Source organism: Doryrhamphus excisus, chromosome 5 (assembly GCF_030265055.1).
Source record: "Doryrhamphus excisus isolate RoL2022-K1 chromosome 5, RoL_Dexc_1.0, whole genome shotgun sequence".
Taxonomy (NCBI): domain Eukaryota; kingdom Metazoa; phylum Chordata; class Actinopteri; order Syngnathiformes; family Syngnathidae; genus Doryrhamphus; species Doryrhamphus excisus.
In genome coordinates, this window is record NC_080470.1 from 19,986,451 (window position 1) to 20,005,641 (window position 19,191).

The 19,191-nt window shown below is 44.0% G+C and overlaps 2 protein-coding genes across 2 annotated transcripts in view; one reads left to right on the forward strand and one right to left on the reverse strand.

Moving 5' to 3' along the window:
* Window positions 1–17,792, forward strand: part of rnf13 (ring finger protein 13) — a 38,779-nt gene extending 20,987 nt beyond the window's left edge. The window contains exons 5-10 of the mRNA XM_058072743.1: window positions 2,001–2,088; window positions 2,708–2,798; window positions 4,367–4,472; window positions 4,700–4,793; window positions 8,642–8,722; window positions 9,973–17,792. Coding sequence (XP_057928726.1) covers window positions 2,001–2,088; window positions 2,708–2,798; window positions 4,367–4,472; window positions 4,700–4,793; window positions 8,642–8,722; window positions 9,973–10,343 — 831 coding nt within the window. The 3' untranslated portion in view covers window positions 10,344–17,792. The remainder of the gene's footprint in view (window positions 1–2,000; window positions 2,089–2,707; window positions 2,799–4,366; window positions 4,473–4,699; window positions 4,794–8,641; window positions 8,723–9,972) is intronic.
* On the reverse strand, window positions 12,597–17,991 carry LOC131129317 (profilin-2-like). Its single transcript, XM_058072744.1, has 3 exons — window positions 17,626–17,991; window positions 16,163–16,355; window positions 12,597–13,857 (listed from the first exon to the last, which is right to left on the reverse strand). The coding sequence occupies exons 1-3, from the start codon at window positions 17,752–17,754 to the stop codon at window positions 13,760–13,762; spliced, it is 420 nt and encodes a 139-aa protein (XP_057928727.1). The 5' UTR covers window positions 17,755–17,991; the 3' UTR covers window positions 12,597–13,759.
* Window positions 17,992–19,191: the final 1,200 nt, after the last annotated feature.

Consider the following 19,191-nt stretch of genomic DNA (forward strand, 5'->3'; position numbering starts at 1 on the left):
CATTTAAAATACGATTTTTCAAACTTTTATTGCTTTCAGGAGATTGCGGGTTCGATTCTCCACTTGGGCATCTCTGTGTGGAGTTTGCATGTTCTCCCCGTGCATGCGTGGGTTTTCTCCGGGTACTCCGGTTTCCTCCCACATTCCAAAAACATGCTAGGTTAATTGGCCACTCCAAATTGTCCATAGGTATGAATGTGAGTGTGAATGGTTGTTTGTCTATATGTGCCCTGGGATTGGCTGGCCACCAGTCCAAGGCGGACCCCGCCTCTCGCCCAAAAGACCCCTGGTCCCCCACTGTGTTGCCTGCGCTGATGACTTTTCTGAAAAACGTTCGCCGTTTGTGTTTGTAAGAGGCGGCGCCACAAATGTCATTTGCCATCCAAAGGTGTTTCTTTTGCTTTTTTAACGAATGTCTCCAAGAGGGTTCGAGCGACGAGGCCGACATGTATGAGCAAGCTGAGTGTTTATTGTATCGGAGGAGCGCTGAGGGCCTGGCTGTCAGAAGCAAACGTGTCGTCTCTTGCACGGCCTCCTGGGGAAATGGGCTGCTTCTACTGCTGTAGTCTTGGATAGCTTTTCATCGTGCAAGTTAAAACATTATACAAAACAAAAAAACTCGAGTTGTAATTTTATGCAACATGAGGTTGCAGAAAACGTATAAAAATATTATTGGAATAAGATCAGCTGTAATTTAATGACATATTAATATTGAAAGTGTCACAAACCGCAGTCTTCCATTTTTGGAAACATGAAGAGAATTCCTGCCCCTACCAGATGTATTACTGTATTACAGATGGATTACTGTAACTCTGTTAATAGGTTGCCCAAAGACACGCGGCCCGCGGGCCAAATGTGGCCCGCAGGACACTAGTTTGAGGCCCCCGCCTTGATATGAAAGTTCAATGTTAGCGCGGCCTGCGCAAGTTTGATATGGATGCTGTATGGTATCATGTACCCAGAAAAAATTATTACGTTTGATTAATGTTCATGTTAAAGGTTAAATAACTCTTAATAGTTATCCTCCCTATCCGTGTGGAAGTGGTAAGTTTTTGGCTATTTTAGGTTAAAGGAAATAACTTGAAGGCTACCGTTTAGGTCGCTAGCTCTCTAGTTTGCGAGTTAGCATGTGTCTCAAGACCCTGCAGTTGCGCAATATGTTGTAAATAAAAAGAGTATAAATGTGACTATAGTCGTGTTTTGTCATGTCTACAGGGCTCTAATAATGCTTTGTTCATTTTGTAGAAAATTTGAACCAAAGCAAAGTTTTTTTTAATTTTTTTGTTTTTAATAAATGCGTTTTTTTTTTGTTTTGTTTTTTTGGAAAACCTGATGCGGCCCAGTCTCACCCAGACCCTAGCTCCAGTGGCCCCCAAGTAAATTGAGTTTGAGACCCCTGCCCTAAGAAGTCTTGAAAGACCCCTCGAGTTGCTCTAAAATACTAAATACGCACCAGTCTTACCCGGAATCACACCAAAGCGATGACATCTCGGTCACCTGTCCGAGCTTCTCTCTGACATTGAACGCACCACACAGCCAGGCACCGGTATGCTGTACCCTGAATATCTCCTAGGAGAACACCACGCATCCACAATGTGCACTCCTGGATTTCTTCGAAGCGGAACGGGAGTGTGTTCCTCGGACTAAGACTTAAGACTTCTAGCTTCATCTACCATCCGGCGGCCCCACAGAGCCTGGGTTCTGTTCAAGGTTTTTCCTTGCCTCCGTTCGCCAAGTGTTTTCGGTTGTGTGTAGAGTGCCGTGTGATAGAAATACAGTGAAGTGAAAGTCATCAATTGTCTAAGAAGGAAGTAACTAGGTCAGGGAAGAAGTTCTAATATGGGAATGAAGTCCAAATATTCCAAGACAATATGAATTATGGATGTATCTATCTCCCTTGTTAGTGTATCTTCTTTACAAAATACTCTCTTCAGTATGTGGCTGATCACCTTTTCAATCTTATCTGCTCATCAGCATGTAAATATGGTCTTTTTTTCCAGGTCCTCAATGCACAGAAGGCCGGGTACAAGGCAGCCATTGTTCACAATGTGGACTCCGATGACCTGATCAGCATGGGCTCCAATGATGGTAAGAGCGCTCCTCCTGCCTCCCATACATGTACGACTCCTTTCTTCCCCGAGCCTGAGGGCTCCTGTGGAGTTTAGGAATCCCTCTCAAGTCACAAGACGTCCTTCTGCCAGGCCGTAACGCCCCGCAGCGGCTTCAGTCGCCGTGGCGCTATCCTGGCCCCCGTCCTGACTTGAAGGGCTCGCAGCGGAGTCATGAATCACGCAGGAGCCGCTTTTGGAGAGCACACGTTGCACATACTGTACCTGCCGGGCATGTTTCCTCTTGCACCTTGCTACTTTCACGCCCGCCTAGCGCTGGTAGAAAGTGACGCTACTGGAATGACTACTCATTCATGTGGATGGTCAGATGTTTACAAAGGGCGGGAAGAGCACACGTCCGAACAAAATGTTGGCTGCACGGTGTCCCAGCGGTTAGCATTTCTGCCTCGCAGCCCCGTTGTGTGCCCCACATTTCACCCAGAGTCCTCTGGGATGTGCTCAAGGATATCTAACGATGTTTCAATTTGACATGTTGTTCCATAGCAAAATGGCGGCAAAGTCTTCCTACTACACGCCACACTAAAATCCGCCGCATCGAGACGCTCGTGACTGAACTCTGACTCTTTTCTCGTTCCTAGTGGATGTTCTGAAGCAGATCGATATTCCCTCCGTCTTTGTGAGCGAGGGGACGGCCAACACGCTGAAAGAGGAATACCTGTACGACAAAGGGTAATTTCAACCTCATTGGACTTATATCATAAGAAATGAGACCAAAAACAGGCCCCGCCCATCTTACGGCGATGGGTGAAGGCCCGTGTTAAATAAGCGTTTATGAATGATTATTATAGGCTTATTAAATAATAAGACATGGCTCACTGTAGTCCTGGTCATGTAACACACCATTCTTCCCCACCCAAACTTTGCAGATGCCCAGTAAGGTGGCATGCCCATAAAGAAAATCACAAAAATACATGAATCTGTTCCACACATGACCGCCATAAATGAATTTCCATGATATATGAAACTGAATATTCTTGTATTTGGAGCATAGAAAACCAGCTGATGACTTTCTAAATGCATTTTGTAAACATTATTAGAGCCCTGCAGACTTAAAACAGACACTTTACACTTTACAACACATCTGCGCTAGCTCCAGCTGACAGCAAGCTAGCCGGCTAACAAGCGTTCTATTTTTTCTAAACGTAAAAGTCCAAAACTTACCACTTCCACACAGGCTGTGAGGAAAGCATTCATGCCGTGTTAAGGCCATTAAGGTAATGGGGTCATTACTGCCGCCTATTACCAGAAGAGTACATGGGGTGTATTTCAGCATATCTGAACTATACTAGACCATAGTATACCACATAGCGAGGGAGCAGTAATTCCACCGCCGTACTCTCTACGCCAGGGGTCTCAAACTCAATTTAGCTGGAGGCCACTGGGGCTACGGTCTGGGCAAGGCTGGCCTGCATCAGGTTTTCCAAAAAAAAAAAAAAAAACAACGCATTTATTAAAAACAGAAAAATATACAAACTTTTTCAGTGCTTTGGTTCCGATTTTCTACAAGAAAAGCTCTGATAAAACATTCCACTGTTCTCAAATATCTTAATTTTTATTTTTCTGCACAAAATAAGATGAAAAATAAATAAACAAATCAAGAATAAAGAAAATCAATCAGTAATAAATATAATAATAATAATAAAACGGCAAATAATAAAAACTTAAGAAACCACATATAGTTGGTGGGTAGACAAATTATTTTTTTCAGATTAAAATGAACAAAGCATTATTAGAGCCCTGTAGACATGACAAAACACGACTATAGTCACATTTATACTCTTTTTATTTACAACATATTGCGCAACTGCAGGGTCTTGAGACACATGCTAACTCGCAAACTAGAGAGCTAGCGACCTAAACGGTAGCCTTCAAGTTATTTCCTTTAAACTTAAATAGCCAAAAACTTACCACTTCCACACGGACAGGGAGGATAACTATTAACAGTTATTTAACCTTTAACATGAACATTAATCAAACGTAATAATTTTTTCTGGGTACATGATACCATACAGCATCCATATCAAACTTGCGCGGGCCACACTAACATTAAACTTTCATATCAAGGCGGGGGCCTCAAACTAGTGGGGGCCGCGTGTTTGAGACCCCTGCTCTACGCCAAACAGTACTTCTTTAAATATTCAAGTGTAACCCGCAAGGCATGCTGGGTATGATGGGATAGTATAGCTTGGTGTACCACGGTGCTTTGTGATGTGAGCAAGACGCCATTTTTCTTCCAGCGGCCGTGTGATCCTGATGCCCGACTTCAGCCTGCCGCTGGAATACTACCTGATCCCCTTCCTCATCATCGTGGGAATCTGCCTCATCCTCATCGTGGTCTTCATGGTAGGTGATCCAGGTCTTCCCGTGCCTGAATGCGTTTTTGGTAGCGTCGTGACGAGGAAGAGGAATGCCTTTTAAAGGAGCAAAGCCGTGTAATCTTCTTAAAAAGGCTGCAGGCCGTCAAAAGTCCTTGGCTCTTTTTCAAGTCGTCGAAGAAAAGTCAGGAAATCAGTCCAGTCACTTTTTACGTTTTTTGTTAATTTGCTGTTTTTCTGTTTTCTTCTCTCCAGGTCACCAAGTTCGTTCAAGATCGCCACAGGGCCAGGAGAAGCCGCCTCCGCAAAGAGCAGTTAAAGAAACTTCCCATCCACAAGTATAAGAAAGGTACGGCCATCTTTTTTGCTGCTTTGAGCCAGAGGAGCGTGAAGGCCGATGCATTCCGACACATCCTTCTTCCACCTTGGAGCTCATGGGATTATTCCAGGCTCCGTGTTTTCCCCCAAGTAGCCCTCCCTGGGCGATCAGAGGGGCCGATGGGGAAGGATGTGTTGTCAGCGCTCCAACGTCGGCTAGATGTCCAGCGTGGTATTGTATGGTACGGGTTGGATCAGGCCAGGGCCGTGTAGGCAGGATGAGTGCTAGTGCTATGGCGGTGTACGACCAAGCCCGCTTTTCACGACGTTATTGAACATACCGTACCGTATTGCTATTGTTGATTGTACACAGATATTCAACCAGCAGGTCTGCAATCTAGATGTGGCACTGGCGGGCTGCATAATTACATGTTAAGAGCTACACCTAATCTTTCTCCCGTCACGGATGTTTGTTGTCAGCCGCCTGTGTGGGCGTCTTAGATGGGCCGGGGTCCCGCGTCAGCAAGTTTTTTTCGCAAGTATATAAAAGGCTCTGATGACTTGCTAAATATAACAATAAAGTCTGTAAATTAGCAACAAAATGAGTCACCTTCCGGAACATTCTTCAGTGTAAAACGTCACAATGTCACAATCACACGCATGAATGAATGACTGAGGATGACGTGTAGTTGCCACACTGGTCACTAGGTGGCAGTAATGTCACGGCAATATCCGTTGTTTTGTTTGCTTCGATATTTGAATTGTGTCTTATTAAAATGACATTATTTTCCAGATAATATTTTATATATATATTTTAATAATATTTTAAGTTTATTCTGCTAAAATTGACTCCCGTGGCTTTTCATATTTCGGATAATATTTTTTTCCATTCTGTTTTTTAATTATTTTATTTTATTTTATTTATTTATTTTATTATTTATTTTGCAAATGTTCTCATAACGTTATCCCCATATTTTCATGTTTATTTCCATAAAAAGACTTGATATTCCTCTTAATATTTCGACTTTATTAAGGTCAGATGACTGCTGATTTTCCATTTTTGTTATTTAAGCAAACATCTTATTGAATGCTATTTGCAGAAGGAGCTGTGGGCCAATAAAAAACAGCCGTGGGGGGGTTTGAGGAGTAAATACCGTCGGGGTAGTGCCGTTCCGCCGTGTGTGTCATCGGTGCACGGTAGCAGCGCTAGCCGCCGCTAGTGTCAGACGTTAGATCGGCGTCAGTAATGTAGGGTGACGTAACAGCTGGCGGAGCCTCGCATCTTCCCCCTCCAACCGGAGAAGAGAAGGTGCGCTGTCCCTCCCTCTGACCCCTGACCCCTATGCCGATGCCTCACACACGGAGCGAGAGAGAGAGAGAGAGAGAGCAACATTGTGGCAGCCTCTCCTTCACTGATTGGCCGTGCCAGCACCATCTGAAGTTCAGTAGGACAGCGTGGCTCCTCGGAGAGAGCTGCTGGATCCACGCTTTCAGAAAAGGGAGCGTTACTTCCAGGATCGTTGGGCGTCTAAGGTCTGCTTTCAGGGAGGGAAGGGGGGCGCGTATGGCGGGGCTGGAAATCGTGGTCGTAGCCTCCATTATTGCCTGCTGATGACATGGAGCTACAGCACCCGTGCAGCCTGTTATTGTCTGCACGGGGGTGTGGAGGAAAGTGTAGTAAGCGCCATCTCCACACACAGAGCCAAGACTCCATCACATGTGGGAATCGACCCCCCTCCCCCCCGCCTCCAGGAACTTGTTTGTCAGGAACACGGCCTTAAGGGCAGCACACCCCCTGCCTAGCCAAGGGCTACTTTTGCTTTCAAGCGCTGATGTCCAAGCCGTCCCAAGTGGCGTGGACATAAACGGGTTCGGCCGTCTTTTAGTCACAAGTCTGGAATAGTCTGGAATAGTTTTGTAGTCGGGTCTTTGTAATCCCGTCTTCCTGGACAAGCCACCGGGCCGGTTTGGCAGGTTGTGGGAGGCACGGGGCGGGTTTCTTCTTCTTCTACTTCCTGGTTGGGTGATGCATGAAGGATCCAAAAGACCAACTGGAAGCAAGATGAAATGTTGGTGCTGCTGACACTGGGAAGGGGCGGGGGTGCATGATGATGATGATGATGATGATGATGATGATGATGACGATGATGTGACTCCCCATCCATATATGGTCACACGCGGGGCCTGGGCCACCCGCATACACAAGAGAAAATATGCTGGCTTGGAGCTTACATAAACACAGCAGGCTCACAGGAGTCCAGCCTGGGCGGGGTTTGGGGGGGTGCATTAATGGATTGCTAAACTTGCCTCCTTTTACGGCCCCACAGACCTGTGTGGAAAGGTGCCACCCACCACCACCAGGACCCACACGGCTAACTAGCATATGAAGCGTTGGTGTTTTGGTGGAACACGCCTGGTGCCCACCGGGATCCAAACGGGTTCCTCCCATCGCGTTGACTCGCGATGCAACCGCTGCATCGCCCGCCCGACCCCTGACGCTCGCTTCTTTCCCATCCTGGCCAAGGCTGGGAGGCACCACAGCTCACTTTATCGTATAATTAATTATTATTATATTATTTTTATTAATAATAATTATTATAATTACTATTATATATAATAATATTATTTATTTATTTAATTCATTCATTCATTTTCCCAGCTGTTTTCAGGCGAGATTATTTATTGAATAATTTATTTATTAATAATTATACATAATATCTCCCTAGCATTTAAATAATTACCTAAAAATTGAAATATTACATAAAAATGACATTTGAAGTAAATACTTGCCATAATATACAGCAAGCAGTTGAATAAAATATTCCATAAAAATGTAAACATGACATAAAAATACATTTATTTCCATAATTTCCCCCAAACAATGCAATGAAATGTGACATTTGAAGTCATGGTGATGGTGACGGTGATGCTGACACTGATGGTGACGGTGATGCTGACACTGATGGTGACAGTGATGCTGACGCTGATGGTGACGGTGATGCAGATGGTAACGCTGATGTGATGGTGACGGTGATGCTGATGATAACGCTGATGGTAATGCTGACGGTGATGCTGATGGTGACGGTGATGCTGATGGTAACGCTGATGTGACGCTGATGGTAATGCTGACGGTGATGCTGATGCTGACTGTGATGGTGACGGTGATGCTGATGGTGACGGTGATGCTGATGATAACGCTGATGTGACGCTGATGGTGATGCTGATGGTGACGGTGATGCTGATGGTAACGCTGATGTGACGTGACGCTGATGGCGACGGTAACAGTGACGGTGTTGCTGATGGTGACGGTGATGCTGATGGTAACGCTGATGGTGATTGTGATGCTGATGGTAACGCTCATGTGACGGTGACGCTGATGGCGACAGTAACGGTGACAGTGACGGTGATTGTGATCCTGACGGTGATGCTGATGGTGACGCTGGCGGTGATGCTGACAGTAATGGTGACGGTGACGCTGATGGCGACGGTAACGCTGACTGTGATTGTGATGCTGACGGTGATGCTGATGGTGAAGTTTAATTGGAACACGCACCACGTTACAATGGACTACATCCCATAATCAATTCACAGTCCAAAAGGAGTAGGAAGAAGCAAAGCTTATGAAATCCCCCCACCCCCCTTCTTTTACTGTTACATTTGTTCACTTCCAGCCTTCCAATTCAATTCAAAGACTTCATTTATCCTGGAGGGGGGGGGGGCAATTTAAAGGGTATGATTAGTTGTTGTTTTTGTTTTTTTACACCTACAGACGTATAAGGTGATGTCCATCCAACCATAACAATAACCATCATAGATATAAGCATCAAAATGGTGGTAATATCCCTGGCAGAGGCACCAAGTGTTGACTTTCTTCCCCAGGAGACGTCTACGATGTTTGTGCCATCTGTCTGGACGAGTATGAAGAAGGAGACAAGCTGAGGGTCCTGCCATGTTCTCACGGTGAGTCCCGGAGAGCTTCAAAATAAAAGTCTTTTATGGCATTTTTGTGGTCCGGGTCAGGAAATGATCAATTGACAGTAGTAACCTGGAGTCCGAAAAAAAAGTCAGAAGAGCAGGAGTCTCAAACTCAATTTACTTGGGGGCCCCTGGAGCTCGGGTCTGGGTGAGACTGGGCTGCATCAGGTTTTCCAAAAAAAAAACGCATTTATTAAAAACAAAAATATTTTAAAAACTTCACTTTGGTTCCAATTTTCTACAAGAAAAGTTGTGATAAAACATTCCACTGTCCTCAAATATCTTAATTTTTTATTTTTCTACACAAAATAAGATGAAAAATAAATAAACAAATCAAGAATAAAGAAATTCAATCAATCAGTAATAAATAAATAAATATAATAATAATAATAAAACTGCAAATAATAAAAACTTAAGAAACCACATATAGTTGGTGGGTAGACAAATTATTTTTTTCAGATTAAAATGAACAAAGCATTATTAGAGCCCTGTAGACATGACAAAACACGACTATAGTCACATTTATACTCTTTTTATTTACAACATATTGCGCAACTGCAGGGTCTTGAGACACATGCTAACTCGCAAACTAGAGAGCTAGCGACCTAAACGGTAGCCTTCAAGTTATTTCCTTTAAACTTAAATAGCCAAAAACTTACCACTTCCACACGGATAGGGAGGATAACTATTAACAGTTATTTAACCTTTAACATGAACATTAATCAAACGTAATAATTTTTTCTGGGTACATGATACCATACAGCATCCATATCAAACTTGCGCGGGACGCACTAACATTAAACTTTCATATCAAGGCGGGGGCCTCAAACTACTAGTGTGGCCCGCAGGCCGCGTGTTTGAGACCCCTGCCAAAGAGGATAAATTGTCATTGTTGAGGACAGTAAATCAAAGTAATCAAAGCTGGAGAGGTTCAAAATAAGAATTTGTCTCATTTTTATGGTGAAAAGTTCAGGAAGTAAATGTCACCGTTGAGAGTGATTGACGCAAAAGCTGGAGCGGTTCAAAAAGAAGTCACGTTGTTATGGTGGCAAAGTCAGGAAATGATCCAAATGTCACGGAGGTTGCTAAATGACAGGTCCAAAAGACGCGTGTTGTCGCATTTTGGTGGTCAAAGTCCGAAAACGCTCAATATTTGTCATATTTGAGGCTGGTAAATCCAAGTAGCAAAACGTGGAGCGGTTCAAATCAAGTGTCAAGTGTGACTGTCTCGGCAGCTTACCACAGCAAGTGCGTGGACCCCTGGCTCACCAAAACCAAGAAGACATGTCCCGTGTGCAAGCAGAAGGTGGTGCCCTCGCAGGACGACTCAGACTCGGACGAGAGCGTCGACGACGACAACGAGGAGGCATCCGAGAGCACCCCTTTGCTGCGTTCGCTGGCGTCCACCAGCGCCCACTCCTTCGGCACCATGTCGGGGGCGTCTCGCTCGGACCAGTCGTCCGAGTACGAGGAGCTTGACAGCAGCAGCAGCGGCGATGGTAGCGGCAGCGGCAGCGAGGACGACGAAGTGACGGTGGAGACGGTGGTGGTTCAGATGCAGCAGTCCAGCCCCGACAGCTGCCATGACGACTTGCCTCACGCTTGAACCCCCGAGCCGCAGACTGGATGGTCCCCGCTTTTCACTTTACGCTACTCGCCACATTCAATCTACTTGTCTTGCTACTCGGCTGGAAGCGGCGGGACGAGAGACGTCTTACGGTAAGACTCGTACCGTACGCAACACACTCGTCTAAGATGGCAAAGTACGGCTCTGGCGTGGTTACGACACACTACTATTATACGTGTATGATTTATTGTACAACCACATCCATCTTTAGTTACTATACCAGACCGGGGGGGCACACCAAGGACTATTAAGGCCACAATCAGAATGCATTTGTAAGCTTGCAAGAAAAATGTATTTAAGACTAAAAGTCATACAGCTACACTAACTGCAAGGCCAGTCTTGAGATCAAATCTCAATATGTGTCTTTACGTTTAAGTCAAAGGCCAAAAGCGGTCCGACTGGATCCTCTAGGTTTCACCAGTCCTTTTCAAAAAGCCAGTCAAATGTTGGTATACATTTTTTTTCCATATTGATAATGGGACAAAAAATTATTTTCGGTCATGTTCTAGTAAAACAAACATTTTCCTAGTTTTGGGTCTTAACCCTTTACAGGGCGCTCACTGAAATACTTAAGAAATTTAAAAATTCAATCCTTCAGTGTTATTGGGGGCTATAGGAAGATTTTTTTTTCTCTTTTTACTTTTTAAAAAAGTTTCAAAGAAGTTACCATATACCAGGGGTCTCAAACTCAATTTACCTGGGGGCCACCGGAGCTAGGTTCTGGGTGAAGCCGGGCCGCATCAGGTTTTCAAAAAAAAAAAAAAAAACGCATTTATTAAAAACTGGAAAAAAAATCAATAAAAAAACTATCTTCAATGCTTTTGCTTCTGCTATACCCTACACTTTTTCAGTACTTTGGTTCCGGTTTTCCACACCAAAATATCTGATAAAACATTCCACTGTTCTCAAATAAGTTAATTTTTATTTTTCTATACACAAAATAAGATAAAAATAAACAAATTAAGAAAAGACAATAAATCAATCTATTAGTAATAAATAAGTAAAATAATAATAAAACACGTAAGAAACCACATACAGTTGGTAGAGAAATTATTTTTTTCAGATTCAAATGTACAGTATTAACAGTTATTTAACCTTTAACATGAACATTAATGAAACTTAATAATTTGACCCAATTAGCAAGTTAGCATCATACTCAGTTCCATCTGGGAGCAGCGTCGTAACTTTAACAACATGTTTGATATTTGAGATGCTTTATCTTGACGTATATTTTCCGTTTTATTCCAAATAATTTCCTGCATTTATTTGTACCCAGCGTCGTAAGCCTTTAGCTTCATTGCTAATCCAAAGCAAAACAGGGCGGGGTAACAGGGTAGGGTAACAGTATGGGCGGGGCAAAATCATGTTAATTGTGTCCGGTGTGCACACAGCTTTAAGCTGTCATTTCAACATTAAACTTTGGTATCAAGGTGGGGGCCTTAAACTAGCGGGCCGCGAGTTTGAGACCCTTGCCATATATGGTTCCTTGCCCATTTAGAGTATGGGAAAGGTCAAACTGCACAAGGTGACATCAACAGAGGTACTGTAGTTAGAGTGACTGTGATCAACTTATCATGGTTAGTTTTTATGTTTGGGGCCCCTCGCGTCAGAAAACTGCAATTTCCGACTTCTGAATGAAGAAGGAAGTTTGATCACAGCCCATGATGTCACTTCCTGTGACATTGTCTGATTGGCATGAGAAAGTCACGTGACTCTGTTGCCTTGCTGAGACATGGGGAAACCCTGTTTTTTTAAGTTACCATATATGGTTACTTGCCCTATAAAGGGTTAAGCTGTGTAATATTCATTTAATTATCTATAATGGTCATAGGCTATGAAATAGACAATAAGTGCATTTTCAAACACCAATCTCAGATCAGAGCATCACTAATCAGATGATAATCAGTGGCCTTATTACTGCTTGGTAGATCGACTCATGAAGGTGTCGCGACATGGTGTTTTTGTCCTACACCTTCCCCAACCTCATGTTGCCATTTATATACGCCAACATCATTTGGGACTGTTGCTTTGCCTTTTCTTGTCATGTTTTTATTGCAGATTCCCTTGAATAAAAAGGCAAAAAAAGATGTGTTGTAAATGGCCTTTTCAAAGCACCCCAAACGTACCGGACATTAAAATAAAGCCATAACTTGTGGCTGAGACATGGTCAAAAAGGCAATAGAAAAGCACTAAAGCGTGTCACGAGTCGGAAACAATCAGCAGAAAACATCCTCTGGTTGGAATAAATTTATTTTGATCTGTCTGTAAACAAGGTGATAAATCAATATGGCGTTGTCGCTTGTATGCATGACAGACTGTATCCCAGATACAAAAGAAAGTGAACAGAAATCAGCAAAACAGGACTTTGAAACAGATTTGATGAGTACACACGTCTCAAGGCCTGCAGAGTAGAGCTGAAGCTTTGTTAAACCCAAGTGGGGGTGGGTAGGGGGGCGGGCGGGACGCCGATGGTGGCTAATGAAGACCGCTAACAATATGGCACAGGATACACATCGCTTTCCAACCAATCCCATCTCGAGGAGTGCGGCTTGGGACATTTTAGCAGTTGGACGTTACGGTTGGCGCCAAGTGAGTCGGGGCTCGGCGCACGGTGAGGAAAAAAAAAAGGCCATCGATTCCACAGTTTTGAGTTTCAGATTCAGTGTAGCTGAATGGAGGAAGTGAAAGAAAAAAGCACGAACACGGAGGCTAGTTCCTGCTCAGCTCCCCTGCAGCATAACAGGAAGATGAGAATGGGCTCGGCTTTTACCACTACACTTGGTCCTATTATCAAAGAAAAACTAAACAAAGCTGGGATATGAATGGCAAGCTTTCATAAACAATATTTATATTACAGGAGCTGGCAAACAAAAACGCTATAAGTGCCTGAGCCAGTAACCGTGGAATGTCCGTTGCTTTGGGTGGACAGGTGGGGGTGGGGGGGGGGGGGGGGGGGGTAATGCTACCAGCGGCAACGCTCACAAATCTGCTTCATGATAGTTAACCTGGCCGGTCCATACGCCCCCCGCCCTGCCGTGCCCCCCCCTTACGGGGAGACGAGCGAAGACAGTGGACAGAGATATGCATGTGCACGTCTCCCCTCCAGGACGTTAGCGTTGGGGGAGGGGGGGGAGACGCTGTGAGCCGAGTGAAGAGCTCAGAAGGCATTGTTGACAAGACTGGCGCCAATTCAGAAAGTGTTCTTGCTGGTCTCGCTGAAGTACATCTGCTCTGATGGGTCAACTTAAGACAAGGGGGGCGGGGGGTGATTGGAGGAAGGAGAACTGAAGGCAGAAAAAGAAAATTCAACTACTAACTAGGATGGGGAGGGGGGGTGAAATGCAATTGGGTGGGTGGGAGAAGCCAAGTGGATGGGCGGCTGGGCACGGGATGCTTTAGTATCCAGACTGCCTCAGGTATTTGGCCATGTCATGTGTTTTCTTGTTGAGCGCCCCACCGTGGATGCCTTCCTTCCCCATCACCATAACCAATACTGCGGCAGAAGAGGGAAAACACAATGTTAGCTGGGTGTTCAGAACAGAAACTGAACCTCCAAAAATCACAGCAATTAACCTAAACACGAGCTACCTGTTGGGAGACTCATGTGACAGCGTCAGCATCTTAAAGCTGTACACACTCAGTGTTTGTTCAACTGCTAGCATAGAAGACAAGCCCAAAGTATCGCAACGTGAGAGCAAATTTAGCGAAAAACTTAAAAGTTGGCATCCCCTTATCGCTCAGCCATGGGACAAAAACAAGCTAGCTGGCTAGCCGCAGCCATAGAGACAATCAAAGGGTGTAAACAAAGATGGCAGAAACAAAAGATATTGAAATATCAGCAATTTACATAGCTCTTAAATTCAATGCTTATGAGCTATTATGTACCTTTAGTTCTAACAGGCTTTTTATTGACTTCATTTTCTATGCCGCTTATCCTCACTAGGGTGGGGGTATGGGTGCTGGAGCCTATCCCAGCTGTCTTTAGGCGAGATGCGGGGTACAATCCCAGGGCACATATAGACAAACAACCGTTCCCACCCACATTCATACCTATGGACAATTTGGAGTGGCCAATGAAGCTAACATGTTTTGGGAATGGGGGAGGAAAAATGCCACGCACGGGTAGAACATAGACAATCCAACCCAGGTCTTCCATCTCCGTCTGTGGCCTACTGGTCTGTGACAGACCCCCTCAATTCAACACCACTAGATGGCACCATCACTCGGGCCTTGACTATTGGCCAGTACCAATATCCACAAAAAGTAGCCTGTGAACTCCTGCTAGTACTGGACCCCACTAGCATCTAAGAAACTTCTAGAATATATGTTACAACTTCTTTTCCCCCTTGTAAAGCAAGTACTTAACGAGGGTGATCATTTTATGGAGATGATGTGACTATGAAAGTTCCATTTGTTCCGTTTTTGTCATTGGCGATCGGAGCAAACCCATTCAAACATCGACCAACAGGAATCCCTAATAATTCTACCATTCGTTGTGTCAGCTGACCCCTTGTACCCTAGGTTCCCACAGCGGGGTAACGCGTACCGAGGGGTGCACACATTGCAGTAGTGGGGTAACAATTAGCACTTAACATCCCCAATTACGAGTGCATCCAAAGGCATCGGGGCAGAAAGGAGACGGAGCATGAGCATTATGATTTTTTTTAATTATGATTATTTTGGCCATGCGTGTGACTCCATTGTGGGGATTCCACCAAAAATTAGGCTTTAGCACTGGTTGCATGCATTTTTCTGCATAAAATATATGTAGAATGATTACTTAAAATGTGCAATATACTAATTATTGACCCACAAGTACTGTACAATTAACCAATGAATTGTGTTCAGTATTTCAAGTTAAAAAGAAGTTTTTTTTTTTTTTTTACAGTGTGCATAGTAGGGGATACATGGCTTCACATCAATTGTCTACATGATACGTGAGCAGAAAAAGTTTGGGAACATGTTTTAGTCACAGGACTGGATTTGAAGGCTATCCCCATCCTTACGGAAGGAAAAAACCTGCCTCAGATCTGCCTATTCTATGTGGCATAAGGTGGATTGAGTGCATTTCCACATGCATGGTCACATTGGCTTTAGAAATGACTAGACCAGGGGTCTCAAACTCTATTTACTTGGGGGCCACTGGAGCTCAGGTCTGGGTGAGACTGGGCCGTATCAGGTTTTCAAAAAAAAACAAAAAACCCAAAAACGCTTTTATTAAAATAAATCAAGAATAAAGAAAATCAATCAATCAGTAATAAATATAATAATAATAATAAAACGGCAAATAATAAAAACTTAAGAAACCACATATAGTTGGTGGGTAGACAAATTATTTTTTTCAGATTAAAATGAACAAAGCATTAGAGCCCTGCAGACATGACAAAACACGACTATAGTCTCATTTATACTCTCTTTACAACATATTGCGCAGCTGCAGGGTCTTGAGACACATGCTAACTAGAGAGCTAGCGACCTAAACGGTAGCCTTCAAGTTATTTCCTTTAAACTTAAATAGCCAAAAACTTACCACTTCCACACGGATAGGGAGGATAACTATTAACAGTTATTTAACCTTTAACATGAACATTAATCAAACGTAATATTTTTTTTCTGGGTACATGATACCATACAGCACCCATATCAAACTTGCGCGGGCCGCACTAACATTAAACTTTCATATCAAGGCGGGGGCCTCAAAGTAGTGTCCTGTGGGCCACATTTGGCCCGCGTGTTTGAAACCCCTGGACTAGACAACGGAGATGTTGTGCTCACTTCAAAACGAAGAACAGACTTACCTCTGTCAGCTTTGCATACAGCAACATTGTACGTGGGCCCTCCTCCTTGACTCTTTGTCCGGATGTCCATTGACCAATCACCGTCACTCTGGAATTGATCTCTAATTACAGAGCACTTCTGTTTGCCTAAGGTTAGCCCGCCGGTGAGCAGGCAATTTCGGTCACCAGCATTTATTGCGTCAATTTCGTCGGTCTGGAAGGGAAAGCAACAGGTTAGGACATTTATTTATACCCTGACTATGTTTTGTCGAATGCAAAAAAAAAGTCTTTGTTAAGACCCTTAGCTTGTATGGACATGCAAGGAGGAGAAGGAGTGAGCCAACTACTGAACGTTGACATGTCGACATGAAAAAAAAGCTCAACAAAAGGCGTTGCCCTCTTCAACTCCCGAGTAGAAGTGCAGAGTCATAGCAGGCACTGCAAGTATTCCGGAAGAGGAAATGCTACCAAGCACTAGCCTCAACTTAGCATTGCAACATGAAGGGGAACAACGCCAAGAGAGCTGACAACTTGAAGCCCAAATCTCAGCTTTGACAAAAAACTTTACACGCTACTATACGCGGATGCTAATGCTAGCTAGCACAATCACCATGTCCATTTTTTCTCTATTTTACGGCAAAACTGAAGCTCTTTTAAAAAGAATTAATCAAGCCGACATAAAGTCGGTTTAGTACATTTCACTAAAAGCGAAAAAGACAAGAACTGCATACAAATTGGAACTAAAACACGCCTCCGATAAGCGCCATCTGCGGCAAAACTGCTCCATTAGCCTCCATGCCGAATGAATACAACGGGGAAGTACAGCCGCCATCTTGGAAGGTGCGGGGCGGTAGCGGCTGTCGGTCGACATTAAACCAAGAGAGGAAGAAGACGAAGACTGGAAGAGGAAGACGCCAAAAAACGAGGAAGAACAAACGACGAGAGCGTATGATTGAGCCGCCGCCTTTTGCGCAAAAATACGGCTACAGTTCACTCATTTATCAAATCCGGACGGCGGGCCTGTTTTAAGATAACATTACGCTAAAGGGAAGCTTTTGCAGTCATATTCTTTGCCACTGGCTTTGTTCGCAAGGCGCACCATAACGCCACTTTAACGGTATTTTTGGTGTTTCATCAAAGTCGCCATTATTTGATACAATGATTCTTCCAAAGTGCCGCTTAGTAGCTTCCGGCTAAAGTGCGCGCTTACAAACGCTAACTATTTTCACAGTCTAGTTCGTTTAATGTCACATTTGTGAGAACAAAGGCACATTTAGTGACATTTTAACTGTCATTATGGCAAGTTAGCCGTGGGAACAAGTGCTAAAAAAGACAGGCCGGTTCGAGTCAAGAGCCACTTGTGTGAGCACCGGATGCCATGTGTGCTACACGGTCCGCCTCACTCCTGTCCACAGGGCCAGGCCCATGCAAGAGAAATACAGCAAATACTCGCTAGAACAATAGAAAAACATGAACATACTAACCGTAACGCCAGCAAATGTGCCACCCGGGCTCGATGCCCAGACGTATTTGGAATCGGTGTAGCCAACAATGGCCGCGTCCTGGCAGGAGCCGTCGGCCATCAGGTTTTCCACGTAGCTTTGCCAGGACATGTTTTCTGAGGACGAGTCTAAGTTTTAAAAAAAAATAAGTTCACAGACCCCTCTCAAACCACGAAGGCAGCGGGAGAATACGACAGTTGTCAGTGGGTTAATGGCGTCCAACAAGCGGAAAAAAGCCCCCGGCTTCGTCAAGTCAAAGCTTTCTTCTGGTCTTGCCAACCAAGAGAGAATGCAGCTGAGGCGAGACCAGCGCTTGGGTGTAGTCCTGACAAAATCACTCCGCGGGAGTGGTGATTGGCCCGCTACTTCATTGCGTAATATAGCGAGCAGCGGATGAATACACTTGCACTAGACTCCCGCGACCTACTTTATCTTATGTTGCGATTAATACCGTAGTTTCAATTTCACATGTTATAAACCCTGTAATTAAAAAAGCAGTAACATACTAACACATTTACAGAGCATACTATGTAAATAGATTTTAATCGTATACAAATGAATCTTTTGAGTCCTGCATTTTTCTACATGGAAGTCAGCAAAAGTAACCGGAAGCTTCGCGTTATTAACTGTGGAAGCCCGAGTTGAAATATGACACTTTTGTGTCTAATGTCACGTAGATATGTACAGAGTAGCGTCAATAATAATGTCAAAGCAAACACGGAAGCTGAGCATACCTTAGGCGGTAGAGGAGTCGGAGTTTGAACAGGACAGATCGAGCAGGTCGGCCACCGCGTCTGTGCTGCTGCTGTAAAAGTCACCACATTTGGGCTCTCCGCTGGATAAAAGTGTCCTTCATACGTCTTTCACGTCTGTGATGTTTAAAAAAAACGTTGGCGCTTTGTTTATCTCGAAAATGCCACGTTAGTTATGTATTTTTTTTTTATTATCGTCTAATTGTGCCATGTTCCAAAGGGCAAGAAGACTCCACTAGAAGAGTATTTCGAACCAGTGTAGAAAATTTCAGGCTTTAACGTGGAATTAAATATTTTACAATATACGCTATATTTGTAGATACTGGTATTCCATAGTTTGATTACACGAGGAGTGAATATTATATGGAAATAATGTATTTCTTTTGATGAGTATTTTAAAGAGTTGAAGAGTGGGAAGAACTTGGACACTTTCTTGTTTGGATACTAATAGTCGCTTAAAGGAACGTTTAGGACCGAGCGGGTACTTCGACCGTCAGCTTATCTTTCCGAGTGAAAGCCCACGCAGACGCCCATCCAAAAAGTCCAAGCTAACTTCCTGTTTGCGTCCTGTATACATCTGTAGCGATCAACAACATTCCTGTTTATGATTATTATTATTATTTAGGTGTCTTGGTCACATGGCTGCCTGGTTTTCCGGTTCCGGTTCCGTGTGGGACGTCACGGCCAAGATGGCGGCGGCCCACGCCTATTTCATACTTGTGTTACTGTTGTTTTGTATTGTTTTTGTTGGCCAAGTCACAACATTAGCCAATTATTTGACTTCCATTGGAGATTT